This window comes from Dama dama, chromosome 13, assembly GCF_033118175.1.
Source record: "Dama dama isolate Ldn47 chromosome 13, ASM3311817v1, whole genome shotgun sequence".
Classification (NCBI taxonomy): Eukaryota; Metazoa; Chordata; class Mammalia; order Artiodactyla; family Cervidae; genus Dama; species Dama dama.
In genome coordinates, this window is record NC_083693.1 from 73,878,808 (window position 1) to 73,904,942 (window position 26,135).

A 26,135-nucleotide genomic window follows, 5' to 3' on the forward strand; every position below is an offset into this window, starting at 1 on the left:
ACACAAGCGTGAAAGCTCCGAGTAAGAGCATGGGAGTGATGGACCCCAGTCCCACAGCAGTGGTCTGGTGGAGCGGGGTGTGCAGTCGGGGGAGGGGTGCAGGGCGTAGAGGGCTTCCAGGGTGCTCTTGGTGTCCCCTTTCCCGGGATGCGTGGGCACTCCACAGGTGCTCACTTTGTGATGGCTCTTCTAGCTGTTTATCTGGTCATGTGTGTCAGTTCAGTGCAGTTGCTCAGTCCTGTCCAGCTCCCTGAGATCCCACGGACTGCAGTACGCCAGGCTTCCCTGTCCATCACCAACTCCTGGAGCTTGCTCAAACTCATGTGCATCGAGTCAGTGATGCCACCCAGCCATCTCCTCCTCTGCCATCCTCTTCTCCTCCTGCCTTCAGTCTTTCCCAGCATCAGGGAAATGAGTCAGTTCTTCACATCAGGTGGCCAAAGTATTGGAGCTTCAGCTTCAGCATCAGTCCTTCCAGTGAATATTCAGGACTGGATTTCCTTTAGGATTGACTTGTTTGATCTCCTGGGACTCTCAAGAGTCTTCTCCAGCACCCCAATTCAAAAGCATCAGTTCTTTGGTGCTCAGCTTTCTTTATGGTCCAGCTCTCACATCCATATGTGACTACTGGAAAAAACATAGCTTTGACTAGATGAACCTTTATCAGCAAAGTAGTGTCTCTGCTTTTTAATATGCTGTCTGGGTTGGTTGTAGCTTTTCTTCCAAGGAAAAAGCATCTTTTAATTTCATGGCTGCAGTCACCATCTGCAGTGATTTTGGAGCCCAAGAAAATGAAGTCTTTCACTGTTTCCATTGTTTCCCCATCTATTTGCCATTAAGTGATGGGACCACTGGAGCAGGGAATGGCAAACCATTTCAGTATTCTTGCCTTGAGAACCCCATGAACAGGCAAAAGATAGGACACTGAAAGATGAACTCCCCAGGTCAGTAGGTGCCCAATATGCTACTGGTTATCAGTGGAGAAATAACTCCAGAAAGAATGAAGAGACAGAGCCAAAGCAACAACAACATCCAGCTGTGGATGTGACTGGTGATGGAAGTAAAGTCTGATGCTATAAAGAGCAATATTGCATAGGAACCTGGAATGTTAAGTCCATGAATGAAGGTAAATCGGAAGTGGTCAAACAGGAGATGGCAAGAGTGAACATCGACATTTTGGGAATCAGCAAACTAAAATGGACTGGAATGGGTGAATTTTAACTCAGATGACCATTACGTCTACTACTGTGGGGAGGAATCCCTTAGAAGAAATGGAGTAGCCATGATAGTCAACAAGAGAGTCTGAAATACGGTACTTGGATGCAGTCTCAAAAACGACAGAATGATCTCTGTTTGTTTCCAACGCAAACCATTCAATATCATGGTAATCCAAGTCTATGCCCTGACCAGTAACTTTGTCTATCAGATCTAATCCCTTGAATCTATTTCTCACTTCCACTGTATAATCATAAGGGATTTGATTTAGGTCATATCTGAATGGTCTAGTGGTTTTCCCTACTTTCTTCAATTAAAATCTGAATTCAGCTGAAGAAGTTGAAGTTGAATGGTTCTATGAAGACCTATAAGGCCTTCAAGAACTAACACCCCCCAAAAGATGTCCTTTTCATTATAGGGGACTGGAATGCAAAAGGAGGAAGTCAACAAATACCTGGAGTAATAGGCAAATTTGGCCTTGGAGTACAGAATGAAACAGGGCAAAGGCTCATAAGAGCTTTGCCAAGAGAATGCACTGGTCATAGCAAATACCTGCTTCCAACAACACAAGAGAAGACTCTGCACATGGACATCACCAGATGGTCAATACCGAAATCAGATTGATTATATTCTTTGCAGTTGAAGATGAAGAAGCTCTATACAGTCAGCAAAAAACAAGACCGGGAGCTTATTGTGGCTCAGATCATGAACTCCTTGTTGCCAAATTCAGATTTTAATTGAAGAAAGTAGGGAAAACCACTAGACCATTTAGGTGTGACCTAAATCAAATCCCTTATGATTATACAGTGGAAGTGAGAAATAGATTCAAGGAATTAGATCTGATAGACAAAGTGCCTGAAGAACTATGGACAGAGGTTCGTGACACTATACAGGAGGCAGGAGTCAAGACCATCCCCAATAAAAAGAAATGCAAAAAGGCGAATGGTTGTCTGAGGATGCCTTCTCTTCTATGAAAAGAAGAGAAGTGAAAGGCAAAGGAAAAAGGAAAGATATACTGATTTGAATGTGGGGTTCCAAAGAATAGCAAGGAGAGATAAGAAAGCCTTCCTCAGTGATCAGTGCAAAGAAATAGAGGAAAACAATAGAATAGGAAAGACTAGCAATCTCTTCAAGAAAATCAGAGATACCAAAGGAACATTTCATGCAAAGATGGGCAAAAGAAAAGAGAAATGGTATGGACCTAACAGAAGCAGAAGAGATTAAGAAGAGGTGGTAAGAATACACAGAAGAACTATACAAAAAAGATCTTCATGATCCAGATAAGATATGATCACTCACCTAGAGCCAGACATCATGGAATGCAAAGTCAAGGGGCCCTTAGGAAGCATCACTACAAACAAAGCTAGGGGAGGTGATGGAATTCCAGTTGAACTATTTGAAATCCTAAAAGATGATGCTGTGAAAGTGCTGTACTCAATATGCTAGCAAATTTGGAAAACTCAGCAGTGGCCACAGGACTGGAAAAGGTCAGTTTTCATTCCAATCCCAAAGAAAGGCAATGCCAAAGAATGCTCAAACTACCGCACAATTGCACTCATCTCACTCGCTTGCAAAGTAATGCTCAAAATTCTCCAAGCCAGGCTTTAACAGTATGTGAACCATGAACTTCCAGATGTTCAAGCTGGATTTAGAGAAGGCAGAGGAACCAGAGATCAAATTGCCAACACCCTTTGGATTATCAAAAAACCAAGAGAGTTCCAGAAAAACATCTACTTCTGCTTTACTGACTATGCCAAAGCCTTTGACTATGGATCACAACAAACTGGAAACTTCTTAAAGAGATGGGAATAACAGAACATCTTAGCTGTCTCCTAAAAAATCTGTATGCAGGTCAGGAAGCAACAGTTAGAACAGAACATGAAACAACAGACTGGTTCCAAATAGGGAAAAGGAGTACATCAAGGCTGTATATTGTCACCCTGCTCATTTAACTTATTTGCAGAGCACATCATGAGAAACGCTGGGGCTGGATGAAGCTCAAGCTGGAATCAAGATTGCTGGGAGAAACATCAATAACCTCAAATATGCAGATGACACCACCCTTACAGCAGAAAGCAAAGAAGAACTAAAGAGCCTCTTGATGAAAGTGAAAGAGGAGAGTGAAAAAGTTGACGTAAAACTCAACATTCAGAAAACTAAGAAAATGGCATCTGGTCCCATCACTTCATGGCAAATAGATGGGGAAACAGTGGCAGACTTTATTTTTGGGGGCTCCAGAATCACTGCAGATGGTGACTGCAGTCGTGAAGTTAAAAGATGCTTGTTCCTTGGAAGAAAAGCTATGGCCAACCTAGACAGCATATTAAAAAGCAGAGACATTACTTTGCCACCAAATGTCTGTCTAGTCAAGGCTATGGTTTTTCCAGTAGTCACATGTAGATGTGAGAGTTGGACTATAAAGAAAGCCTAGCACCAAAAAATTGATGCTTTTGTACTGTGGTGTTGGAGAAGACTCTTGAGAGTCCCTTGGACTGCAAGGAGATGCAACTAGTCCATTCTTAAGGAAACCAGTCCTGAATATTCATTGGAAGGACTGATGCTGAGGCTGAAACTCCAATACTTTGGTCACCTGATGTGAAGAACTGACTTGTTGGAAAAGACCCTGATGCTGGGAAAGATTGAAGGCAGGAGGAGAAGGGGACGACAGAGGATGAGATGGTTGGATGACATCACTGACTCCAATGGACATGAGTTTGAGTAAACTCCGGGAGTTGGTGATGGACAAGGAGGCCTGGCATGCTGCAGTCCATGGGGTCACAAAGAGTCAGACATGACTGAGCGACAACTGAACTGAACTGAACTGATGGGATCAAATGCCATGATCTTAGTTTTTTGAATGTTGAGTTTTAAGTCAGCTTTTTTATTTTCCTTTTTCACTTTCATCAAGAGGCTCTTTAGTTCCTCTTCACTTTCTGCCGTAAGGGTGGTGTCATGTATATGTCATATATATAGTCTTGTATTTATGATCATATTTCACTGTTTCAAAAATACCATGCCACGAGACACTTGGTGTGCAGCTGACTGCACCCTGAAGGCAGCAACCTTGCCAGTCCATGCCTCTCCTGAGCATGTCGAAGCTATCCGCGTCCTGCCTGGGCCATGAGACCCCCTGAAAGCAGCACCTTTGTTTGTGTCCGCACAACAAGCACAGTGAAGACATCAGTAAACACTTAACTGCTTAACCCTAGTTCATCTCATTTTAAACTAGCAGTTCTTTTATATAGGCTCCTTGATATTATTAAGGTCTATCTCATTTGCAGACTTGTATGAAAGAATACTAGATTGGTATCTTAATGCTGTTAGTGCGGTAAAAATCCCATTATTAAGTAATGTGTTAAATGAAGGATTGATTTTATGAAATAGATGTATTGCTAAAAATTATGATATTAACAGTGGATTTGAGCTTGAGTGTGTGGGTATCTTAAAAGCGGTTTTATGTATCAATGCAGTCATGAAAAACAATCTTTAAATATATTATCTCTCTAAAGTAGAATTGTTGGCAAAGTCTTTGTTTTTAAAGAGGGACTCACAATAAACACTTTTTAAAAATTGTTTTTTTTTTTTTTTAATTTATCCTCTTGGCTGTGCTGGGGTCTTCACTGCTTTGGGCAGACTTTCCCTAGTTGAGTGAGCCGGGACTGCTCTGTTGCAGGGTGTGGGCTTCTCACTGTAGTGGCTTCTCTTGTTGCGGAGTGCAGGCTTCAGTAGTTGTGGCCCGCGGGCTCAGGAGTCGTGGCTTGCGGGCTCTAGAGCACAGGCTCAGTAGTCGTGGCACATGGGCTTAGTTCCTCTGTGGCATGTGGAATTTTCCCAGACTGGGGATCAAAGTTTGTGTCCTCTGCCTTGGCAAGCAGATTCCTATCCTCTGCACCACCAGGGAAGTCGGTTAATTCTTTAAATTCTGTGTGTCACTTGGTGATAATCTGACTTCTTTCCCACCATGGGGATGGATGGTATATCGAAACCCACCACTGCTTATTCCATGGCACACCTCCTGGCTGCTCCCAGGCTGTTCCTCTTTCAAGGTTGCAGCCTGCATTGTGACCTGATAGTTCTTCCTGCCTTCTCCAGGTGCGTCCCTTTTTCCCTCACAGATTTTTTTTCACAATAAGTGCCTCGAATGTCTGATTCCATCCTCAGGGCCTGCTTTCTCTGCACACAGACTAATGCAATAGTATAGTTCAGTCTTCCAAAACTTCTGCAGCCAATTTGTTCTGTCAGTTACTGTGAGAAGAGTGTTGGAATCTCCAAAGTTAAAGTGTGCGTGGTTTATCTTTCTCCACTCTTAGTTTCAACTCATCTGTGCCTTTAAAGTGCATTTCATGTTGATAGCGTGAATTTGGGTCTTACTTTTTTAGTCCAGTTTAACAATCTCTACCTTCTAATTGGCATATTTAGGCCACTTATATTTAATGTCCTTATTGAGATGGTTTAAGTCAGGGTTTTTCAACCTGACATTATTGGCACTTTGGTCTAGGGGTGTTGTCCTATGTGTTGTAGAATGTTTAGCAACATCCCTGGCGTTAAACCACATTTTGTCATGGTATCCTTTTTAAAAACTCCTGCTGTATTTTAGTAATATTTTGTTCAAATTTTTTTGTGTCTGTATTCATGGAGGGATATTGGCCTGTAGCTTTCCTATGATGTTATTATCTGGCCTTTCTCATTATGCATGTAACTGTTTAGTATTTTCATTCTCCATTTAACTACTCAAGTTGGATGTTGTGATTATTATATTTTATAATCACTGTTTAGATTTCCTCACAGCTTTACCAGCGTCTTCACTTGCCATCCCTTGTTACACCTCATTTTCCTTCTTGCTGGAGTGTGTCTTGTAGTAGTTCCTGTGTTGAAGTCTTTTGGTGGTACTTCAGAGTACAGAATCAAGTTCTCCTGATTGTTTGTCTGACTGTCTGCCTTTGTTTGTTGCCATGCCACATGGCTTGCAGGGATCTTAGTTCTTTGACCAGGAACTGATCCTGGGTCAGTTGTGCTGAATCCTAACCACTGGCCCACCAGAGAATTTCTGTGTCTTTGTCTTTGAATTGTTTAGAAAGACATACTATTCAAAGCTATCAGTTCTGTCTCTTAGCACTTTGAGGATGATACTCTCCTGTCTTCAGGACTCCTTTGTTGAGACATCTTTTATTAATAATTATTCATAGTTATTTGCCTTTTTTCTCTGACATATGAATATGTCATTACTTCTGAGGTTTTATTGTTTCATTACAAGATATGTATGTGTGTATTTCTTTTCATGAATCTTGTTCAAAGCTTGTGTTTCTGAGGATACAGGCCTCTCCTTAGTTTTGGATAATTTTTAGCCCTTATCTCTGAAGACACTGCCTTCTCTTATCCTATTTTATTTTCTTCTGGAATCCCAATTAGACGTAGGTTGGACTTTTGTATTCTATCCTCTATGATTCTCAACTTCTCTTTCTTCATTTATATCTTTGCCGCACAGATCTGTCATCTAATTCAGGGATTTTTCTTTCAGCTGTGACTCGTGCTTTTTAATCTGCCACTGAGATTTTAAATTCTTTTGATTCTTTTTCATATGTATTTAATTATTTCTGATAGTGGTTTGCTCTTATGTTTCAGTTTCCTTTATATTCCTTTAAAATTTTAAAGCCTTTTTTGTTATTGAAGTGTAGTTGATTTATCGTGTTTCATGTGTATAGCAAAGTGATTTAGTTATATACTCTTTTTCAGATTCTTTTTCACTGTAGATTATTACAAGATATTGAATATAGTTCCCTGTGCTACACAGTAGGTCTTTGTTTATTATTTTATATGTAGTAGCGCATATCTGCTAGTCCCCAATTTCCAATCTATCCTTCCCCTTAAGCACATTTCCATTGCGGTTCTGGTTCTTCTCCGTCCACATGGAATCAGTGGAGCTGGGCTGAGTTCTGGTTCTCCTCCGTCCACATGGAATCACTGGAGCTGGCTGATGGGTGTCAGGTTCTGGTAGTGCCTTTTCAGCTGAGTCCTCTTCATGGGCCTGTTTCCCTGTGGTCATCTCTAACTGTGAGCTGTGTGGCTGGTCCTAACCCGTGTGAATCCTGAGGGGCCTGGGCTGAGACTGAGTCCCCAGAGGTGGCGTTTATGGCCCCTCTGCCAGGCCCCTTGAAGTGTTACAGACAAGGAAGCATGTCAGATCAGCTGCCTGCATGGAGCTTTTGACTGGGAAGGGAGAGTAACTTCAAACCCCAGTGCTGGATGGGGCAGGTTTGTGATTACAGATCCTTAGGGACTGTTCTTATTCACTCCAGTCAGTGCCTGAGATACAAGACTGAGTTCCTTGTCAGCTCCGTTTGCCAGCAAATTGATTTTTCCTTAGTTCACACTTTTGCTGAGCATTAGGTCTTCACCGGTTCTGGCTTTACAGGGAGGTCAGGTCCAGCTCCCCAGCTCGTCTGGCCCGAAGCCTTATTCTCATTAACCCTGCTCACTGAGGAATTCTGGGTCTGGGTGTTTGGCTGGATCACTGGGTAGCCTGTGGCTTCAGAGCTGGCTTCTGTTCTGGTTTGACAGGACTCTCTTTGGTTTCGCTCTTGTAGATTTTTTTTTTCTTTTTCCGTTTATTTTTATCAGTTGGAGGCTAATTACTTTACAGTATTGTAGTGGTTTCTGCCACACATTGACATGAATCGGCCATGGGTGTACATGTGTTCCCCATCCTGAACCCCCCTCCCACCTCCCTCCCCACCCCATCCCTCTGGGTCATCCCAGTGCACCAGCCCCGAGCACTTGTCTCCTGCATCCACCCTGGACTGGCAATCTGTTTCACACTTGATAACATCCATGTTTCGATGCTGTTCTCTCAGATCATCCCACCCTCGCCTTCTCCCGTATAGATTTTCTTTACTTTATAGAGATCAGCTGCCCATTTCAAAAAGTGTTTTATGTGTCTTATTCAGCATTTCTAGGTGTTTGGAGGGGAATGTTTTCCAGAACAGCTAGAGTGTTATCCTGTCAAAAGTTGAAACTTCATATTTTGTTTCTATCTGAAGTATAGTCGGGTATGATAGTCTGATTCTTTGGATGTTTTGGTTCTTACGTCAAGAATGATGACATTTATTAGTAATCATATTAAAGAATGTTAAGTCAAGCTTAGTACATTGGTTTATTAAAAGCATGTTTATAGGGCATTGCAGTTTCCAGCCCATCTGAGCGATGATTTTTATTTTGAAGACATTCATTCAGAAAAATTACACAGCTGTTCTGATTTTGTGCTACGACATGGCAAGATCTCCAATAAGCAATTTTGATTCCTGATGGAGTAGCAATTTTTGTAATTACAAATTCCCAGGAAAAATATTCTTTTTTATTTTGGCCATGCCATGCAGCATGCAAGATCTTAGTTCCCCAAACAAGGATCAGACCTGCACGCCCTGCAGTGGAAGTGCAGAGTCTCAACCACCAGACCACCAGGGAAGCCCCGCTGGCGTGTCAGACGGTACACGTGTAAGGCGTGCTGTGTCCCTTTCTTGCCTGCGAGCGGAGGTGGAGCCGTCCCTCACAGTCCCTGCCCTCTGCTCACTGTCCTGCTCCTCCTTGGCCGACCCTGCTTCCATGTCCACGGCCGTGGGTCTGCTAGAGCCCCGAGGCCGAGCAGGGCTTCACTCTGTAGTCACACTCAGGCAGAGTCCTGACTCGGTTCTCCTGGGCTGTGTGACCTGAGACCAGTTTCACAGCCTTGGTATCACGAAGATAGCTCCAGCACCTACGCTCTTGGTGGTCTGAGGATCCCAGGGGGTAACGCCTGTGCAGTGCCGGCCAGGCGGCCTGGCGCAGGACGCGTGCTGCTGAGAGGCCTGTGCCCTGTCCCTCGCTGCTGCCGTCATCCTGACCAGGCCTCCCACTCGTCTTTGCTCCCCAGGTTCACCACCCTGGTGCCTGTGGAGTTGGCTACTTCTCTTGACTGGGCGCGAACTCGCTCCGCCTGAACTGGCGCAGAAAGCTCCCAGCTGGTCCTCTGCCTGGGCCCACGACCTCCTCCTTCCAGCCTGTTCCGGTGGGCGTCCCAGTAAGGCTTTAGACTGGTACACCTGCAAAAGCAGGCGTCTTCAAGGGTCCTGCTTTTCCTTCCTGTCGCTTAAGATCTAGCTCCCTTACTCCGTGTCATGCTCTGGCACCAGGCATATTTATAGCCTGAACAGGGCCTGAAAGCAAAGCTCCGGCGTGACCACCTCCGCTCGCTGGGGGCGGCTCTCTGGTGCACGTCTCACTGCTGCAGCCCCGTTCTGAGAGGCCGGGCTCTCGCCCTGCCGTGTGTTACCCCAGCAGCTGACTCAGGATCCTGAACTCGTGGGGGTGCTCTCAGGTTTGACAGATTGATTGCCATGTAAATTACTGCATCAGGGTTCAAAATGGCTTATTGAAGATCTTGCCATGTGTCTTAGCAAGGTGGAAATGGTTGTGTAATTTTTCTGAATGAGTGGTTTCAAAATTAAAAAAACGATTATTCAGGTTCATTGGAAGCCTAAAGATCTGTATTCAGTGCTTGACATATGCTTTTTACTAAACGAACGTATTAAGCCTGCATTAATGTTATTTAACATGATTATTGATGTAAGAATCAAACACCAGGAGTAAGTTTATGAAGCACTCTGAAGTGTGTTGTCTTGTTGATCCTCCCTCCCGCACACCTCTGTGGCAGGTACTCATCATGGATGACAGTTGGTGGGTAACTTGTCCATGTTGAGAGAGCAGGAAGCAGAGCTTGGGAGTGGGACAGGTCTTCTGATTCCAGACTCTGGTTTCGGGGGGAGCAATCTCTCTTGTCCAAGCTCCTTAGAATTCTCTTGAGAAGAGCTCAGTGGTTCACACTTTGTTATTTCAAAAATAAAAAACCTGGAAAGAAAGAGAGATATAATTATCTTTCTGAGCTATATACATTTTCCATCAGGAATATGTATAGGCTGCTGTGTGGTGAGGTTTTCCGTTTCACGTAGGCACTGTTTCACAGTTTGGAAGCTGGCCCAGTGGCAGGCCTACTTGATTTCAGATGCTTGCTCTTTCAGGGGAGAACCGAGTCCATCACGGTGGTGAAGCTGCTGAGCTGCTTCGACGACCTGGTGGCCGCAGGCACAGCCTCTGGGAGGGTTGCAGTTTTTCAGCTTGTATCCTCGCTGCCAGGGAGAAATAAACAGGTAAGTGCCAACCATTTTAGCATTTCTTAATTTCTTGGCAAATTCCTCACATCCTTTAAAATGAGAAGTCCTCATCTGCTGAGAAAGTATTTGCTCAGAAAAGCCTAACTCTGTGCTCTTCATAGTCAGATAGCATTTTGTTGCTGGTAGGACACTTGGTGAAAAGCACACATGGGTAATTTAAATTGCTTAGTAGTCTCTGGCTCCTCCCCGTCAGTTTTCAAGGTAAATAGACAGATGGGTCCTTGTGCAGGGTTTTACATGGAAAGCAGCTTGGGAACACCAGTTCCTCCACCAAACAGGAGGGATTGCATATCACCTTGTCCACACAGCTCTATCTCACAGTGTCTCTCCTTCTTCTTGTGTGTATTTTTATCGTTTATTCATAGCTTCGGAGGTTTGACGTCACTGGCATTCACAAAAATAGCATAACAGCTCTGGCTTGGAGCCCCAATGGGATGAAACTGTTCTCTGGAGATGATAAAGGGAAAATCGTCTATTCTTCTCTGGATCTAGATCAGGTAAATCATTTTCAGAAGTATTGCTGGTCTGATACTTGGAGAAATTATAGCTGGTCAATTTGTATTCTTGAACCTTGTCCCATTTTTTCTGGCTGTGCTGGTCAGCTGTGGGATCTCAGTCCCCCAACCAGGGACTGAACCCAGGCCTCGTGAGTGAAAGCCTGGAATCCTAACCTCTGGGCCACCAGGAAACTGCCTGTTGTCCTTTTACTCTCAGTTGTTGTTTGTAACACTTTCTTTCCAGGGCTTTCCTGACGCTTTGTAAGCTTCTACTTCTGTGTGTTAAGAATCGGCCTTTCTTTCTACTCGAACAAACACTTTTCTCATTCTCCTGTTGTCTGTTGCTACCACTTGGAAAAGAAGCCACTACCGAGCCTTATTCCTTGACAGTTTGTAGAGGAGGGTATGAAACATTTCAAAGTCACGACTGTTGTCAACTAAAAAAAAACACAATCTAAAAGTTGAGAATTTTTTTTTATTCGGTGGACTTCCTGAGGACTTAAGCCTGGGAGACAGTTTCAGATAATTCTGAGGGATCCTTTCAAAGAGGTGGGGAAGGAACCAGGATCTATAGGAGCTTTGAAAAAACAAACCTGATTGTTGAACATCAAGAAGTGTGCTAATTAAAGAAGATATAAATCTCAAGTTAATGAATTTAGCACTTTTCTATATGTGGGAAGATGCAAGAGTCTGGGCTCACTGAAATCACATTCCTTTATTTGCACCTTAACTGTCTAGGGCCATTGTCCCGTGCTTTTCCATCCTGAACCCCTTCAGCCACCTGTTGAGGGCAGCCCACAGTGGCTGATGGCTTGATGCAGGGTAGCCTGTGTATCTCCACCCTGAGTTCCCTGAGGGTGCGCCCTGGGGTGGGGAGAGGACAGCCCTGTGGCTGATGACTGCAACCTCCTTTGTATACTGATACGGCAGGCGGCAGTCTTGGTCCACTCTGTGGACAGCGGTCGGAGTGGGTGGTGAACTCACCCCAGCCCAACTTTGGTTGTGGGAGAATGGTGGAGGAGGAGGAGGTTTGGTGGCAGCAGGGAGCCAGCTCCACCCCTGTATTTGCTCTTTAAGCCTCTGGACAGAGCCCTAAGCCTCACATTCTGATCTACAGTCAATAGATAAGAATCCCAGGCTCCCCGGGGTCCAGGCACCAGGTCATGCCCAGCAGAGCTCGGCTTCAAACTGAGGGTCTGCTTCTGTTGTGTGGGTGGCTTTAAGCCTGCCTGGGCTTTGTTTTGTCAGACGTCTGCCCAGTTGGGATGCACTCCTTGGTGGTATGGTCCTTTCGTCTTCTTATTTGTAGCCATTATTCCTAGTGCGTCCAGAAATTCACTGATTTCTGGGTGACTCTGGGTAACTGGGTAACTGGGTAACTCTGAGTCCCTCTAATCTGAGACTGACCTGTCTATCATGAATATTCTGTCGCAGTAGTTCTCAAACTTTTTGGTCCCAGGACCCCTTTACACTATACCTCTGAGAAAAAGAGCACTCCAGAGGTTGTGTTTGTATGGGTTAAGTTTTTGTATGTTTTTGTGAAAATAAATACTACTGAGAATTCCCTGGTGTTCAGTGGTTAGGACTCCGAGCTCTCAACACCGAGGGCCCGGATTCAATCCCTGGATGGAAAATCCCACAAACTGCAAGGTGAGGCCAAAAACAAAACATGGAACATGGGACTCGCCAGGTGGTCCAGTGTTTAAGACTCCTCGCTTCCATGCTGGAGACCTGGGTTTGATCCCTGGTTTGGAAACTAAGATCCCACATACCTTGCAGTGTGACAGAAAAAAAACCCAAAAAACTACTACTACTTTGAAGAGCAGCATTGCTTTACGTTTTTGCTCATCTCTTTATATCCGCTCTGCCTCAATAGAAGACAGCTGGGTTCTGCATTCGGTTTGTCACAATACTTTGCTTTGGTTGGGGTCTCTCAAGAAAATTTGGCCTCACACAGACATGTGGTGGGAAATAGGAGTGTTTTAATAGCCCTTCCAGAGAATTGTATTATGTTCTTCTTTAATCACATCCCCAAATTGACTAACAGTAGTTTCTTTAAAGGTTGGTTACAACATGGAATCTGAAAGCATGTGGATGAATTTTTGTTGCTCTGTTACAATGAAATCCATTGGTCTGTCTTGCACTTCACAGGACTCCTTGACTCATTTTGTGTGATTTTGTAATTCTGTAAGTTTGTGTGTTGGTCACTTGGGAAATATTGATATACTGAGTGATGCAGATCTTCCAAATGTTGATACATTTAATTTTATGATATAAAGCAAAAACAGCACCTTTGTTAATATCTCCATCATTCTGATGAGAAAGGTCTTGAGCTGTTGGGAATGTCAGGTTCACAAGAGTGGGTACAGGTTTTCAGATTCTGATCTTCACTTGTGAACTTGAAGATTAAGTCTTATTATCAGCAACAAATACCCTCACTTATTTTCCTTGAAGTGACAGATATGCTTTATTCCTTCTGAGAAAATGCCTGCCAAATACCCAACTTTGAATAATTCTAGTATTTCAAGTAAAAATGTATTTTGTGGGGGAAAAAAGTTCAGCTCCCAGCTCGTACAGTTGTCCAAGTGCTCTTCCTCAAAAGAGCCACAGGACTTCAGCTTCAGCTGGAGAGCCGTGTGCAGGCCCAGTTTCATCACAGAATACAAAGACAGGTGTCCCCAAGGTCAAGATTTGTTGGGATTGTCATTTTCCTGCATAGTAGACCTTCTGAAGTGAAATTCACGTTTCTGCTGCACATGCCCAGTGGCTGAGGGCACCGTGACAGCTCCTGGAGTTTGGTGCCCTGCTTGCCTTGGGGTCCCCCCCACCCCTATATTTCAGGAGCTCTGTCCACCAACAGTATGAACCACTGCTCCATGAAGAAGGCAGATAAAACCTCACATTATGATGAAAATGACTTTGACCTCGAGAGGTTCTAAGGGGACCCTCGGGGACCGTGGCCACACTGTGAGAACTGCCGCTCCCCAGGAGAACGTGTTGTTAAGGTTTCCGGGACCCCGTGTTTGCACTTCCTGCTGTCGCTCCCACAGTGAGGGTTGCACCATGGGAACACTGCTCACGCACGTCAGGAAATGGAGGGAAGAGCCACACGCAGAGGGCACTGTCCTTGTGTAGTGCTGACCCACTCCCAGCACCGATCGTCTCGCTGTGTCTCACTGTGAGCACTGTTCCCTGAACCCACGGTAGGCAAGGCGCGGGCTAAGAGGCTGGAAGCAAATGTGGGGCGCCGTAGGAACTGCAGACACTTTATTCTCTCCTAGCTGACACAGCAGACAACATAACCGCACACAATCCTTCAGGGCTTTTCCAGGTGAAGCTTGTTTATACTTAACCAGAACAAAAGTAGCCTGTGGCCAGGCGAGTACCTCGTGACGCACATGCACAGTGCCTTGAGCAATCTCAGCTGTCACACAGCTGCACAGTCATTGTTTACAGAACAGGGGCTGAGAGAGCCTGACTGGTGCCATCTTGTTAATCTCCTCACGTCTTGGCATCCTGCTCATTTGTTCCCAGCTTTATTGAGGTTCTGATCATTTTTTTAAAGCACAGGTGTTTGATGAGATTTGCAGAAAAGATGTATGGTTTTGCACAGTGAAAGTCGCTCAGTCCTGTCTGACTCTTTGTGACCCCGTGGACTGTACAGTCCATGGAATTCTCCAGGCCAGAATACTGAAGTGGGTAGCCTTTCCCTTCTCTAGGGTATCTTCCCAACCCAGGGAGCGAACCCAGGTCTCCTGAATTGCAGGTGGATTCTTTACCAGCTGAGCCACAAGGGAAGCCCTTTGCACAGTACAATACAATGATTTTAATTCCATTACAAGCTAAGTTGAAAGCTAAAAAACTGTAGCCTGTGTAAGTAAAGATGGGAAGGAACTCTGGCTTAATGTCCATGATAGTGGAGGTAATGGGAATTCCCCCGTCTCAGTCATGCTGGTGGTTACACACCGGTATGCTTTTGTCAACATTCATAGAATCATATATCTAAAAAGGGTAACTTTTACTGTATGTAAATCTTACAGTAAATCTGATGGCTACTCCCTTTTCCCCCACAAAGGCCTACAACATTGCATCAGTGTTTCCTAAACAATTAAAGAAGCAGGCTTTTGGAGAAGAGTGACTTACGGGAGCAGATATTGACGCAAAGACACGTCACTTGTGTCAGCAGCAGAGTTCTGTGCAGAGCTCTACTTTGCTCTTTAACATACTTAATACCATTTCATTTCTTTCTAACCTGTCTCTTCTGACCCTTTCAGTGGGCCAGGATGTAATATCCCCAGAATTACTTTGAACTCTGTGGAAGAGGTTGTGATATGAATTTTGATGGTTGTCACAGTAGTTTTTTAGAAAGTCCCATTGTGTTCTGTTGGAATAAACAGTACACATGGTGCAACGTATTTCCACTTAGATCTTTATGGATTCTTCCTTCTTTGAACCTTGTTGTAGGGAAAGAGCAAATTAGCCAGGATGGCGGTGGCCATGGCCTCTTGCACTCACCCCACGAGTTGTAAATTCATGGTTGTGTAACAGCTGAGATTGTTGTAGCACTGCGCACGCGCAGTGACCTCTATAAGCCCCATCTGAGAAACTCAGGAGCGGCGAGTCGAGATGTGTTGAGTTGCATCATTGTCATCGCTGTTGCGTCAGCCGGTAGAGAGTGAAGCGGGTCTGCCTTGCTTCTGGGAATGAAGGATGCCCGCGGCTCCCGTGGCTCCTCGCATCTTCTGGCTTACCCGCTCGTGCCTTGCCTACCCTGGTTCAGCGAACAGGGAGGTACAGAGTGACACATGTACTGCAAGCATTTTCTAAAATCATACAGAAGTGTTAAGTGTTTCTTGCTAACCTTGCTGTGGCCTGACACAGATGGTGACCCTGACAGTTTTCTCACCAGTGAGGGCTTCTCCGGGTAGTATCATCGCGGTGGGCTGACACTGAACCCGTGAGAATGTGCGCCTTCATCTAAGGCAGACAGTGGCCGGAATGCAGACACAGGAGGGCCCGGGCAGCCCTGGCAGCTGGGGCGTCCCTGGAGCCGGCCCCGCAGGCCTCACGCACCTCTCTCCACAGGGCGTCTGCCGCTCGCACCTGCTGCTGGAGGAGCCGGCCTCCATCGTGCAGCTGGACTACAGCCAGAAGGTGCTGCTGGTCTCCACGCTGCAGCGGAGCCTGCTGTTCCACACCGAGGAGCGCTCCGTGCAGCAGGTCGGGGCACAGCCGCGGAGAAGGTGAGCTGAGCTGGGGCTGCGGCCTGAGGGCCGGCGCTCCAGGTGGGCCCCCAGCCCCCCGCCGCAGCTCATGCGGGCGTTTGCTCCTTGCAGGCCGCTGCCTGCACAGCTCACTCAGAGGTCAGGGTCTGGTGGGCATTCCCGCCTCGCTCCCTCCGTGAACCACGCCACTGTGGACACAGGTGGCCTCAGCGCTACTGGCTGTGTCCCCTGCCATGGAGCCTAGTGAGGGGTGCGGCCAGGATGTGGGCTGTAACCCGGGGTGGGGTGTCCTGAAGAAGGGGGGCCAGGCCTGGAAGGGGTCAGAGCTCCTGGCTGAGAGAGGACCCCTTCTGTGACCTGCTCTTGGTAGAAGAACAGCTGCAGCAGGGTCGGTCCAGCCCCATCCCTGGCGGCTGGAGCTGGAGGAGCGCCAGGGGAAGGAGCACTGCTGTCTGCAGAGGAAGGGGGTGGGGGACGGCAGGGGGGCACGGGAGCTGGGAGGGAGTCGGGTGGGTGGATGAGCGCGGGGCTGGTGGTGCCAGCCTCTGGTCCTCTCAGTGTCCATTATGCTGTGTCCTGGGCTTTGCAGGAACACAGTGCAAGTTTATTCCTTCTGCTTGGCAGAGCAGCCCATGGCTGTTCAGATGGTCACATCTTACCTTTGGCTTTGCCTTTCTGCGTTGAACACCCCCTTAATTCCATTGACAGTTGATCTTCGTACAGCGATCGTCTCCCTTTTGGCTCCTGGGAAGCCCGGCAGGACCCGCCGCTCAGGCTTGGTGGCCCTGCAGACTTGGCTGGCCTCTCCCTCTGCCAGGGCCCTGCTCTCCCCGTCACGTCTTGTCCTGGCTTCTCTGTCGGTGTCTTGCTGCGTTTTGTCTCTTTGGAAGGAAGGTGGCGTGCAAAGAGAGAGACTTAAAAACCAATTACCTTCACACGGATCGTGTACCCAGCAGTCTTTGCCTTCACACCTGGCCTTCTCACCGCCTGCGTGATGCCTCAGCACCTCCAAGTGGCCCTCTCCTTGTGGGTCTGCGTGGCCAGGTGTTTGGGCACACCTGCTGGGCGCCGTCTCAGATGCAGAGACGGCTAAGTGAGTCCCCTTTCTCTTAGGGAGCTCTGTTAGAGCCGTGGGGGACCACAGAGTGAACAGAAATGCTTCTAACCTGTGTCCTGACAGCTTGTCTCTGTCATGTGCTGTTAGATCGTGATTAGAAAAGGACCCCAACGACGACTGCCTCCTGGAGCTGTGGCTTCGGTCACCAGGCATCCCACCGGGCGGCACCCGGGGCTCAGCAGGGAGCCAGCCTCTGCCCTCGGAGATGCCGGTCTCGGCATGGGCAGTGCTCGGAGGCAGCATCTGGGTGAAGGGTTGGGTGGGCGCGGGCAGCCAGTGGAGGCCTCTGGGGAGGAGATCCTGGGCTGAAGCCTCCAGCGTGCAAAGAACCTTCCGGTCTCGGGAGCAGCAGGTGCCAAGGCCCTGCATTGGGCCCGGGCCTGGAATGTTCAAAGAGCCAGAAGGGAACTGGGGCGGCTGTGAAGGGCAGGCAGGTACCGGAAAGGAAGACCCAAGCCAGTCCTTGCCCCTGAGTTACTCCAGGCAGGATGGGAAGCCAGGGGGCTTTAGGCAGGAGGAGGGTGGCCTGAGTGCGCCTGGTTCTGCACATCGAGGCAGCAGCTATCGGAGTCCTGGGCGCGACATGGAATCCACCTGGGCCCCCGGCATGAAGAGGGGTGGGAGGGGGAGGGAAGGGTGATTTGGGGATGAATTCGATATAGGGGGCAAGGGGAGAACAGAGTAAGGAAGGATTTCTGTGCCCTTGGCTAAAGTAGCTGGATGGAAAGAGAAGCCCTTTAACTTAGACAGAAGCCCTGGGTTAAGGTCTGGACGTCTGGATTCTCTCTTGGGCGTGTTGTGTTCGAGAGGCCTGTTAGGTGGCTAAGCCGGAATCCCCACTGGGAGTAACGTGCGCAGGTCGGCAGCTCAGGAGAGGGGGCTCGGCCAGAAGTGAAGATGAGGCGGTCAGATGCAGGTGACACTGAGCCCCCTGGCCTGGATGAGGTCACCTTGGGAGTGTGTTTCCCATTCAACCCTGGAGGGTCCTTCTTGGGTGTCTGCTCTGCCCGGCGCCCTTCGCAGTCTAGGGAAGACCGCTCTGAGCAGGGGGACAAGAGCTCTGGTCTTCAGGAGCTCACGTTCCTGTGGGGGAGACTGACGTTAAATAACCAGGTTCTAGAATGTTCAGCAGAAGTAATAAATGGGTGGAGCTTCGAGGATGTCTGCCTCGTTGTTTTGCGTAGGCAGACGTGTCCCCACCCTCCTGTGCAGTGGGGTCTGAACCCATCCCTGGGAGAGGACGGGGGGAGCCAGGAGGACCCCTCAGAGGGGTGCAGGCCAGGTGTGGGGCGCAGAGAAGGGGCTGGGAGCCCGTCCACAGGCTTCACGGCCCCGCTTGGGGCTGTGTTCCTCCAGCGCCGTGAGAGTCACAGGCTGTGTCGACTCTCGCCACCCTGTGGACGGGGTGAGGGCGGCCGCCACGGAGACCGCCAGGGTCCCGGGTGGCCGAGGTGAGAGTCGGGCTCACACCAGGGCAGGGTGGCAGGGATGCTTGGAAGGCAGAGCCGATGGCTTGGCTGGCTCTGGGTTGTGGGAGCAGGAGAGCCGTCGGAGGCGGTGGTCCGGGCAGTGGGTAGAGCGTCACTGCGGGCAGGGCGTGGTCTTCCTCCGGGGCCAGGCTGGGGTGGCGGGTGGGGGCGTGCATGTGCTCAGGCCCGCAGGTGGCCGCGGAGTGCCCTTGAGGGCCTCTAGACGGCACTTAGAGCTCTGGGACCTGGGAGCTTACTGATGTGTGAGTGTCACTGGCCCCGAGCAAGGCGCCCAGCTGGACCTCCAGCTCTGGCAGCGTGGTGGCCAGGCACACCTCCCTTGTGGGGGCTTACCTGGGGGTCTAGTGGTTAGGACTCCGCTCTTCCACTGCAAGGGGTGCGGGTTCAATCCCTGGCCAGAGAACTAAGGTTCTACACGCCATGTGGCTTGGCCAAAAAATCCCACCTCCGTCATGGGGCACAGGCCGCACGCTGGGTGGGCATGTGGGCCCGCCTGCGGGGAGACCAGGTGGTGGTGCAGGTCATGGCCCTGAGCCCAGGAGGGCTGCGGCGGGCCTGGCTTGGCCCGAGGGCGGCGGAGGTTGTCCTGTCAGCGGGGAAGCTGGGCCCAGGACCAGCTGCAGGGAGCGGTGGGTGATCCAGCCCGTGAACCCCCTCAGATTGAATAGAACAGCGCGTTTGTGTCTCCCAGAAGACCGCAGCACGCAGCCGTCCGCTTCTCCTCCGTGTCTGGCAGCAGGCCATCCTGGGGCCGGGTGGGTGTGGAGCCTGGGCCCCGCCCAGCCACGTTGGCCCTGGGGCAGCTCGCTCTCTGCCCTCTGGTGCCTTTGGGCATCCGGCTGTCTGGCGTCCAGGCTATGACTTGTCGTCTTGTTTCCGGCTCTTTGTCTTGCTCAGTGTTATTGTACATAAATTAGAAGATCTGATTTATGGTTAGAATTTGATAACTAGAAACACTTCTTTCATGTTGGTGTGTCTCATAAAGGAAATGAAGATATTTTTTAAAGTCATCATTGATATATCTAGAAAACAGCCCCACCAAAGTTGAGAAACTAGGTTGATTTATGATTTTAGAATCCTGCAGAGCTTTGACCTTAAAAGTTGGAGTTTTTGTGTCCGATTCAGAATGACATCAGCCAGTGCTGGGGAGTCACCCTGTGTGTGGGTGGCGGCCAATTCGGGGTGGAGGGCAGTTTGCCCTGGGCGGTATGTAGCCAGTTAGCCCTGGCTCACCACCTTCTCCTAGCCTGCTGCCGACACATTTCAGCGGCTCCTTGGAGCAGGACCCCCGCCTGTCGTGCTCAGCTTGTCCTTCCCCAGAGGGTCATGGTCTGCTCAGTGTCCAAGGTCTAGCCTTCCACGCCCCAGGCAAAGCGTGTCCCCTTAGTCTAGAGGCCTCGAGCAGCTCTTGGAGCCGCGGAGGTGGCGCGTCTCTGACACACGTCGGCTGCAGTGTGTTACATGCCGGGGCCAAGACCTTCCTCCTGCATCTTTCACGTTGCCTGCACCACTGCTTCTCACATGGTGTGGGAGCTCGCTAAACATTGGTTAAAATGAAGGCTTTAGTCATGCCACTTGAAGTGGCAGATTTTTAAGAGGACTTCTAGTAGAAGGAAGATACTTAGATTTGGAAGTTGGATCACCAAACAGAAATTGACAGGAAAGGCAGGAGAAAGAGGTTATGGGCTGCCCTGCTGGAACTCCTGTGGGCATCTCTGTTGGAGAACCTTTCCAGAACAAATCACCAAAGGCAGTAATCACCACTGCTGACCGTGGAGTTGCCAGAATGACCCATGGTGTCAGGTTAGTCTGACGATCTTCACTTCAGAGTTGAATTGATATCGTGTCCTCCTTGGACCCTGTCCAGAGGAATACAGTGAGATGCTGAACCGCAGAGAAGCACCCAGCTAAGTTGGCCTGCGTGGGATGTCCCGGGGCGCTGGGATGCCGCCCTGGGAGTCCAGGGCTGCTGTGAGGCTGAGGTGGGGCCCGGCACCCACAGGAGCGCGACGGGAAAGGTGGAGGTCGAGGCAGGTGAGCGTTTGGGGGGCCTACCGTGTCACCGGCATTGCTTATTGTCTTGGATTATCATTCAGCCTCATGTCAACCTTTGAGGTGGGAGTTATCCCTGGTTTACAGATTAGGAAGCTGATGTCCACAGCATGGAGTGACTGTCAGGGCTGTGGGACTTCCCTGTGGTCCAGTGGCTAAGACTCTGCACTCCCGATGAAGGGGGCCTGGGTTCCGTCCTTGGTCAGGGAACTAGATCCTGCGTGACACAAATAAGAGTTTGAATGAAGATCAGAGATCCCACATGCTGCAACTAAAGCCTGGCGCGGCCAAGTAAGTATTAAAAAGCAAGCCACAGTTCCTTCTGCTGTTTAGAATCAGGGAAGTACAGAGAATCAGAGGACTTAGGGTTAAACTGAACTCTTACTCTTTGAACCCTGGGAGACACAGGGGTTCGGCAGAGATGTGGAGCAGCAAGAACTCCCAGGTTGCTGATGGGAGTGCGGGCTGGTGTAAACACATTGAGAAAAGTTTGAAATTGTCTTCCTGACCTGAATCTGCTCTTAATCAGCAACACGGCAGTCACGCGACAGTCCAGCAGTCCACTCTCAAATGTCCATGACAAACTCTCAGACCTGTGTACTAGGAGGGTATGTGCAGACATGCTCATGGTGAGCACGATTCAAAATGAAAAAGTGGAAATAATTCAAATACCCATCAACCTGAGGGTGAATAAATCAGGGAGTCCCGTATAGCAGTGAAAATGAATGAGCCACAGCGCTTTTGTCAACAAGGATAAAATCTCAGAATTATTAGGTTAAAAGCAAGTTGCAAAAGACTACAAATAGCATCGTACTTTGTAGGACAAATGATAGACAAAAGTATGTCTATACCAAAGTATGTAGTGTTTAGGAGTACGTAGGTATGTGGTTAAACTTTTGATAGAAGCAAGGGAGTAATAAACACAGAATTCAGTGTAGGACTCATACCTGGGGCCCGGAGGGGCAGGAGCTCCTTTGGAGCAGGAGAGCATCAACGATATGGCTGATGGCTTTATTTCCAAAGTTGAGGGGCAAGTTCCTGGGTGTATATATTGTTATTTATTTGTTTTAGATATTTCATGGTACTAAACATAGGAAAACAAAAACCACACCATGCCTGAGGATCAGAATGGAGATTGTGGGTTTAAGAGAAATTCTGAAGGGGCTGCCCCAGTTCTGGGCCTGAAGCGCGTCCCCTGGGGTGCTGGGCTGAGCACAGCAGCGGGCGGCGGGAGGAGCAGACCTTGAGAGCAGGGAGGCTGCTCGGCCCTGGGCCTCTCTCCTGCCTCCGCGGCCTCCGCGTCCTCCTCTCTAGGACAGGGGTCCTGACTCCAGCCTCATGGGGCTGTGGTTAGGAGTTCACCAGCGTGGGGTGTGTAACTGGGATGCCTGCTCTGCGGGGTGCACCCTTCTGGTGGTGCTGTGGGGGTGTGGGCAGAGGCCGTGTCCGCTGTGGGCTCGGGGTGGACTGGTGGTTCATGCGACCAAACACACACAGTAGGAAAGGGTTCAGAAAGAATCTTGCTCTGACTTAGTGCAGAAATTCCTGTTAGACTTAAGATGAGGGGTTGACAGTTAGCACTTTGAATCAGTCCATGTCTCTTTCTTTCTTCCCTCCTTTTTCCCTTGTCATCTCAGCACTGGGAAATTTGGTGCCTGCTTCATACCAGGACTCTGTAAGCAAAGCGATCTAACTTTGTACGCATCCCGGCCTGGGCTCCGGCTGTGGAAGGCTGACATCCACGGGACTGTCCAGGCCACGTTTATCTTAAAAGACGTCTTCGCCGGAGGAGTCAAGCCTTTCGAGCTTTATCCACGCCTGGACTCTGCCGCGCGGGGAGGGTGCAGCTCACCTGAGAAGCACTTGGGGCTCGTGTCGTGTTTCTTCCAGGAAGGTTGGGTGTTGAGTTGGAATGAATACAGTATTTACCTTCTGGACACCGTCAACCAGGTGAGCCAAGTGATGGTAGCGCAGCTTGGCGTCTAGAGGCAGGAGGGTGTGTGTAGACCTCTGCTTCCCCTCTTCTCAGACGGTGGGACAGTGTGGGTCCCACGCGTTGCCTTTCCCAGTGAGCTAGTCACGGAAACCAGGTGAAGGTTTGGTTGTTTTTGTAGATTTGAAAAAATATTTGGTTTAAATATTCGTAGTCGTCCCCTGCTAAGAAAGTGTGTGTATGTGTTTTATTTAAGCAGAAAAGTAAATTTGTTCTTTATAATTTCTTTGGATCTTGTGTTTTATGGCTACCAAACTACCGTGAGCGTAATGAAAGGAGATCAAACCTCAAACATAACCAAGAGTGAGACAGGGGCCCCGTCCCCAAGGGCTCCCCAGGGTGCGGCTGAGCACGGCAGAGCCTCTGGCCTTCTTTCTCCCTCTTGTGCCCTTGTCTCTCCTCCCAAGTGAAGCCACTTCGTTCTGCCATTTCCCCCACTTTACTTGATGATGTGTTTGGACAGCTTTCCAGCATTATCAAATCATGGTTGGAAACAATTTCTGTTTAAAGTAGGGTGATGAGATTATTGCCAATAGAGATTGCTTTAGGAATTTTTTTTAAAAAAAGAAACTGTTCAGTTTCAGTGTATTCTTTGTTTTAAAATTGTATTTATTTGTAGTTGCACTAAGTCTTTGTTGCGACATGGGGCACGGTGGCTTGGGGAATCGCCAAGGTGCCTTTTAGCCCTGAGTTTCTCTTCTTAAGGAATGTTTTGAGAGACATTTTTGTATTCTTCCCCAGGTCTAGAGAACACAGCTTTTCTTTTTACTTTGGGTACTGTTTGAACGTAATGTGTACTTACTAGTTGGTGGGGTCAAGGGATTCTATAATTGTACATCAGTTTCTCTCTTCTGAACACTTACCCAAAGCTTTCCCCAATAGGTGTAATTAACTTCATTTTGTAGGTGGAGAAGTGGAGCCAGAGAGGTGGGTCACGCACAGTCTGAACGTGACAACGCAGTTGGGAGCTTTCAGACGCTGCCAGGATTAGTTAGGGATCAACAAAGGACTTAGACCCATTTTCCCCTCTGCGTTGAGCTAGTCTCCTGTTTGCTGTTGAGTGAGAAGCAAGAATGTTTTTCAGTCAGTGAGGGCTCAGGGTTGTCCTGTGTTTGGGGTGCTGTTGGCTTTCCAATGGTGTTGGGGGAGTCCTGTTTCCCTCCTCATTCATTCACAACTGCGACTTGCAGCACCCGCCCGGCCTCTGCCGTGGGAATCCACACGGTATGCACCCTAGCCCTGCCAGCCCAGGAGGGCCGGGCCGGGCGGGGCTTTGTGTAAAGGGCTGTGAGCTCTGAGAGTCCTGGGCGTTGCTGAGGAGGGCCCGCTTGTCAAGGACACTTCCCAAGGAGGGGGCGTCTGATTCGAGTTGAAAGTCCCAGTGAGCAGGGCCAGGGAGAGAATCCGAGTGGAGGGCATGGCGTCAGGAGGGTCAGGGCCAGGTTCCGGGCTGGCCAGTGGGTGCGCCTGTGGCGGGGTGGACACAGGAGCGTGACGGGGGCCAGCGGAGAGGGCAGCCGGCCAGGGCCAGGTTCCGGGCTGGCCAGTGGGTGCGCCTGTGGCGGGGTGGGCACAGGAGCGTGACGGGGGCCAGCGGAGAGGGCAGCCGGCCAGGGCCAGGGTCTGGACTGGCCAGTGGGTGCACCTGCAGCAGGGCGGGCAGGGAGCGACTGCAGGCTCAGTCCCGGAAAGGTCCTGACGGGTACTCAGCCACCATCTGTTGGGTATTACCTCACTTTAGGTTGAATCACTCCAAGTTTCAGAAAGTCATTATAGCAAACAGCAGCTGTTTGACTTCTTTGGATTCCAACACATGCTTGTACAGTTTGAGCTATTACTATTGCCTGGTTTTGTGATTTTCTTTTTCTGGACAGGCCACAATTGCTGGTTTGGAAGGATCAGGTGATATTGTGTCTGTTTCCTGCACAGAAAATGAAATATTTTTCTTAAAGGGAGACAGGAACATTATACGAATTTCAAGCAGGCCTGAAGGACTAGCATCAATAGGTTTGTATTTGTTATAAAATGTATTTGTTATAAAACTTTGTTATAAAATATGTAATTAAAGTTTATAATGTAGAAAACTTACCACTTTTATTTTCATTAAGTGATTGTAACTTTATCTAAGGAGGTATTCAGAGGGTATCCTTTGATTCCTAAAAAACGGTTTATGATACTTTTCTTGAAAATCACCTACTTTCAGTCAGGGTCTCACATTTGCTGGAATTGTTTCTGTGGGTCTGGAGGGTGGGGGGTTGGGTGAGTAGGAAGGGGAGTTCAGCACCCACCCAAGTAATCTCCATCTGATGCTCTGAGCCAGCCTGTGGGGTCGATGCATGAGGTTTCTGAACATTGAAGTCTGTCACCTAGGACACATGTTTTTACCTTTAATAATAAGAGCACATCATCTTTCCCTCCAATAACCACAGTTAAACCAGCTTCTTTACCAGTGCGGGATGGTCTGGAGACATCAGCGTGCTCAGAGCAAGTCCATGGGCCGCGTGCAGAGAAGCTGCCGGCGGCCACACCTTCTGAGACGAGGCTCCGAGGCTCTTCAGTGGCCAGCTCCGTGGCCAGCGAGCCCAGGAGCAGGAGCAGCTCGCTCAACTCCACGGACAGTGGCTCCGGGCCTCAGACAGCCCCCGAGCTGGGCAGGGGCGGCCCGCTCACCTCGAAGAGGTTCAGTGTGATCAGCTCGGAGGACTTCGACCAGGAGCTCGTGGTGAAGCCTCTCAGAGTGAAAAAGAAGAAGAGGACGAAGAAGACAGGTACCGTCCGCAGCAGAGCGCGAGGGGCCTCCTCCCGCCGTGAGGGGCCTCTCACCAGACTTGGGAGGGGGCGGTGGGGCGCTGAGGGCACAGGCAGCGATGTCTGTCCTCCTCAGAGGAGTTTCACTGTGAAATCTTTATCCGTTATTTAACACAAAGAGGTGAACAGTGAATGCAGCTCACCAGCCCTGCTTACAGGTCTGGGTATTAAACTTTTCAATACTTCAGTTAAAAATTTGGTTTATTCATGTATATCATCTATTAGACCAGAGAGTGATGAACTTGGAAGGAAAGCTATGGAAATCTTCAGATGCATCAGTTAATGTTTAGTGTTGGGTATGTCATCAGATACGGGATTTTTTTTTTTTTTTGGCCGTTCTGTGGTGCTTGTGAGATCTTAGTTCCCCAACCAAGAGATGAACCCAAGCCCTTGGCAGTGAACTCGCAGAGTCCTAACCACTAAATTGCCAGGGAAGTCCCCAGATACGGGTTTTTTTTTTTAGAATTAATTAGTTTTGGCTGCACTGGGTCTTTGTTGCCGCACCCAGGCTTTCCAGTGGCAGTGAGTGGGGGTT

At 48.7% G+C, this 26,135-nt stretch overlaps 1 protein-coding gene across 12 annotated transcripts in view; it reads left to right on the plus strand.

Annotated features, from left to right (window-relative positions):
* TECPR2 (tectonin beta-propeller repeat containing 2) overlaps positions 1-26,135 on the plus strand; it is a 100,263-nt gene that overhangs the window by 21,577 nt on the left and 52,551 nt on the right. For 11 of the 12 annotated variants that reach the window (XM_061159463.1, XM_061159466.1, XM_061159467.1 and 8 more), the window contains exons 3-8: positions 10,266-10,394; positions 10,784-10,915; positions 16,001-16,158; positions 22,437-22,749; positions 24,667-24,799; positions 25,222-25,560. In XM_061159463.1, coding sequence (XP_061015446.1) covers positions 10,266-10,394; positions 10,784-10,915; positions 16,001-16,158; positions 22,437-22,749; positions 24,667-24,799; positions 25,222-25,560 — 1,204 coding nt within the window. Of the gene's footprint in view, positions 1-10,265; positions 10,395-10,783; positions 10,916-16,000; positions 16,159-17,933; positions 21,091-22,436; positions 22,750-24,666; positions 24,800-25,221; positions 25,561-26,135 lie in introns of those variants that run through there. The other variant, XM_061159469.1, reaches the window with a different exon arrangement.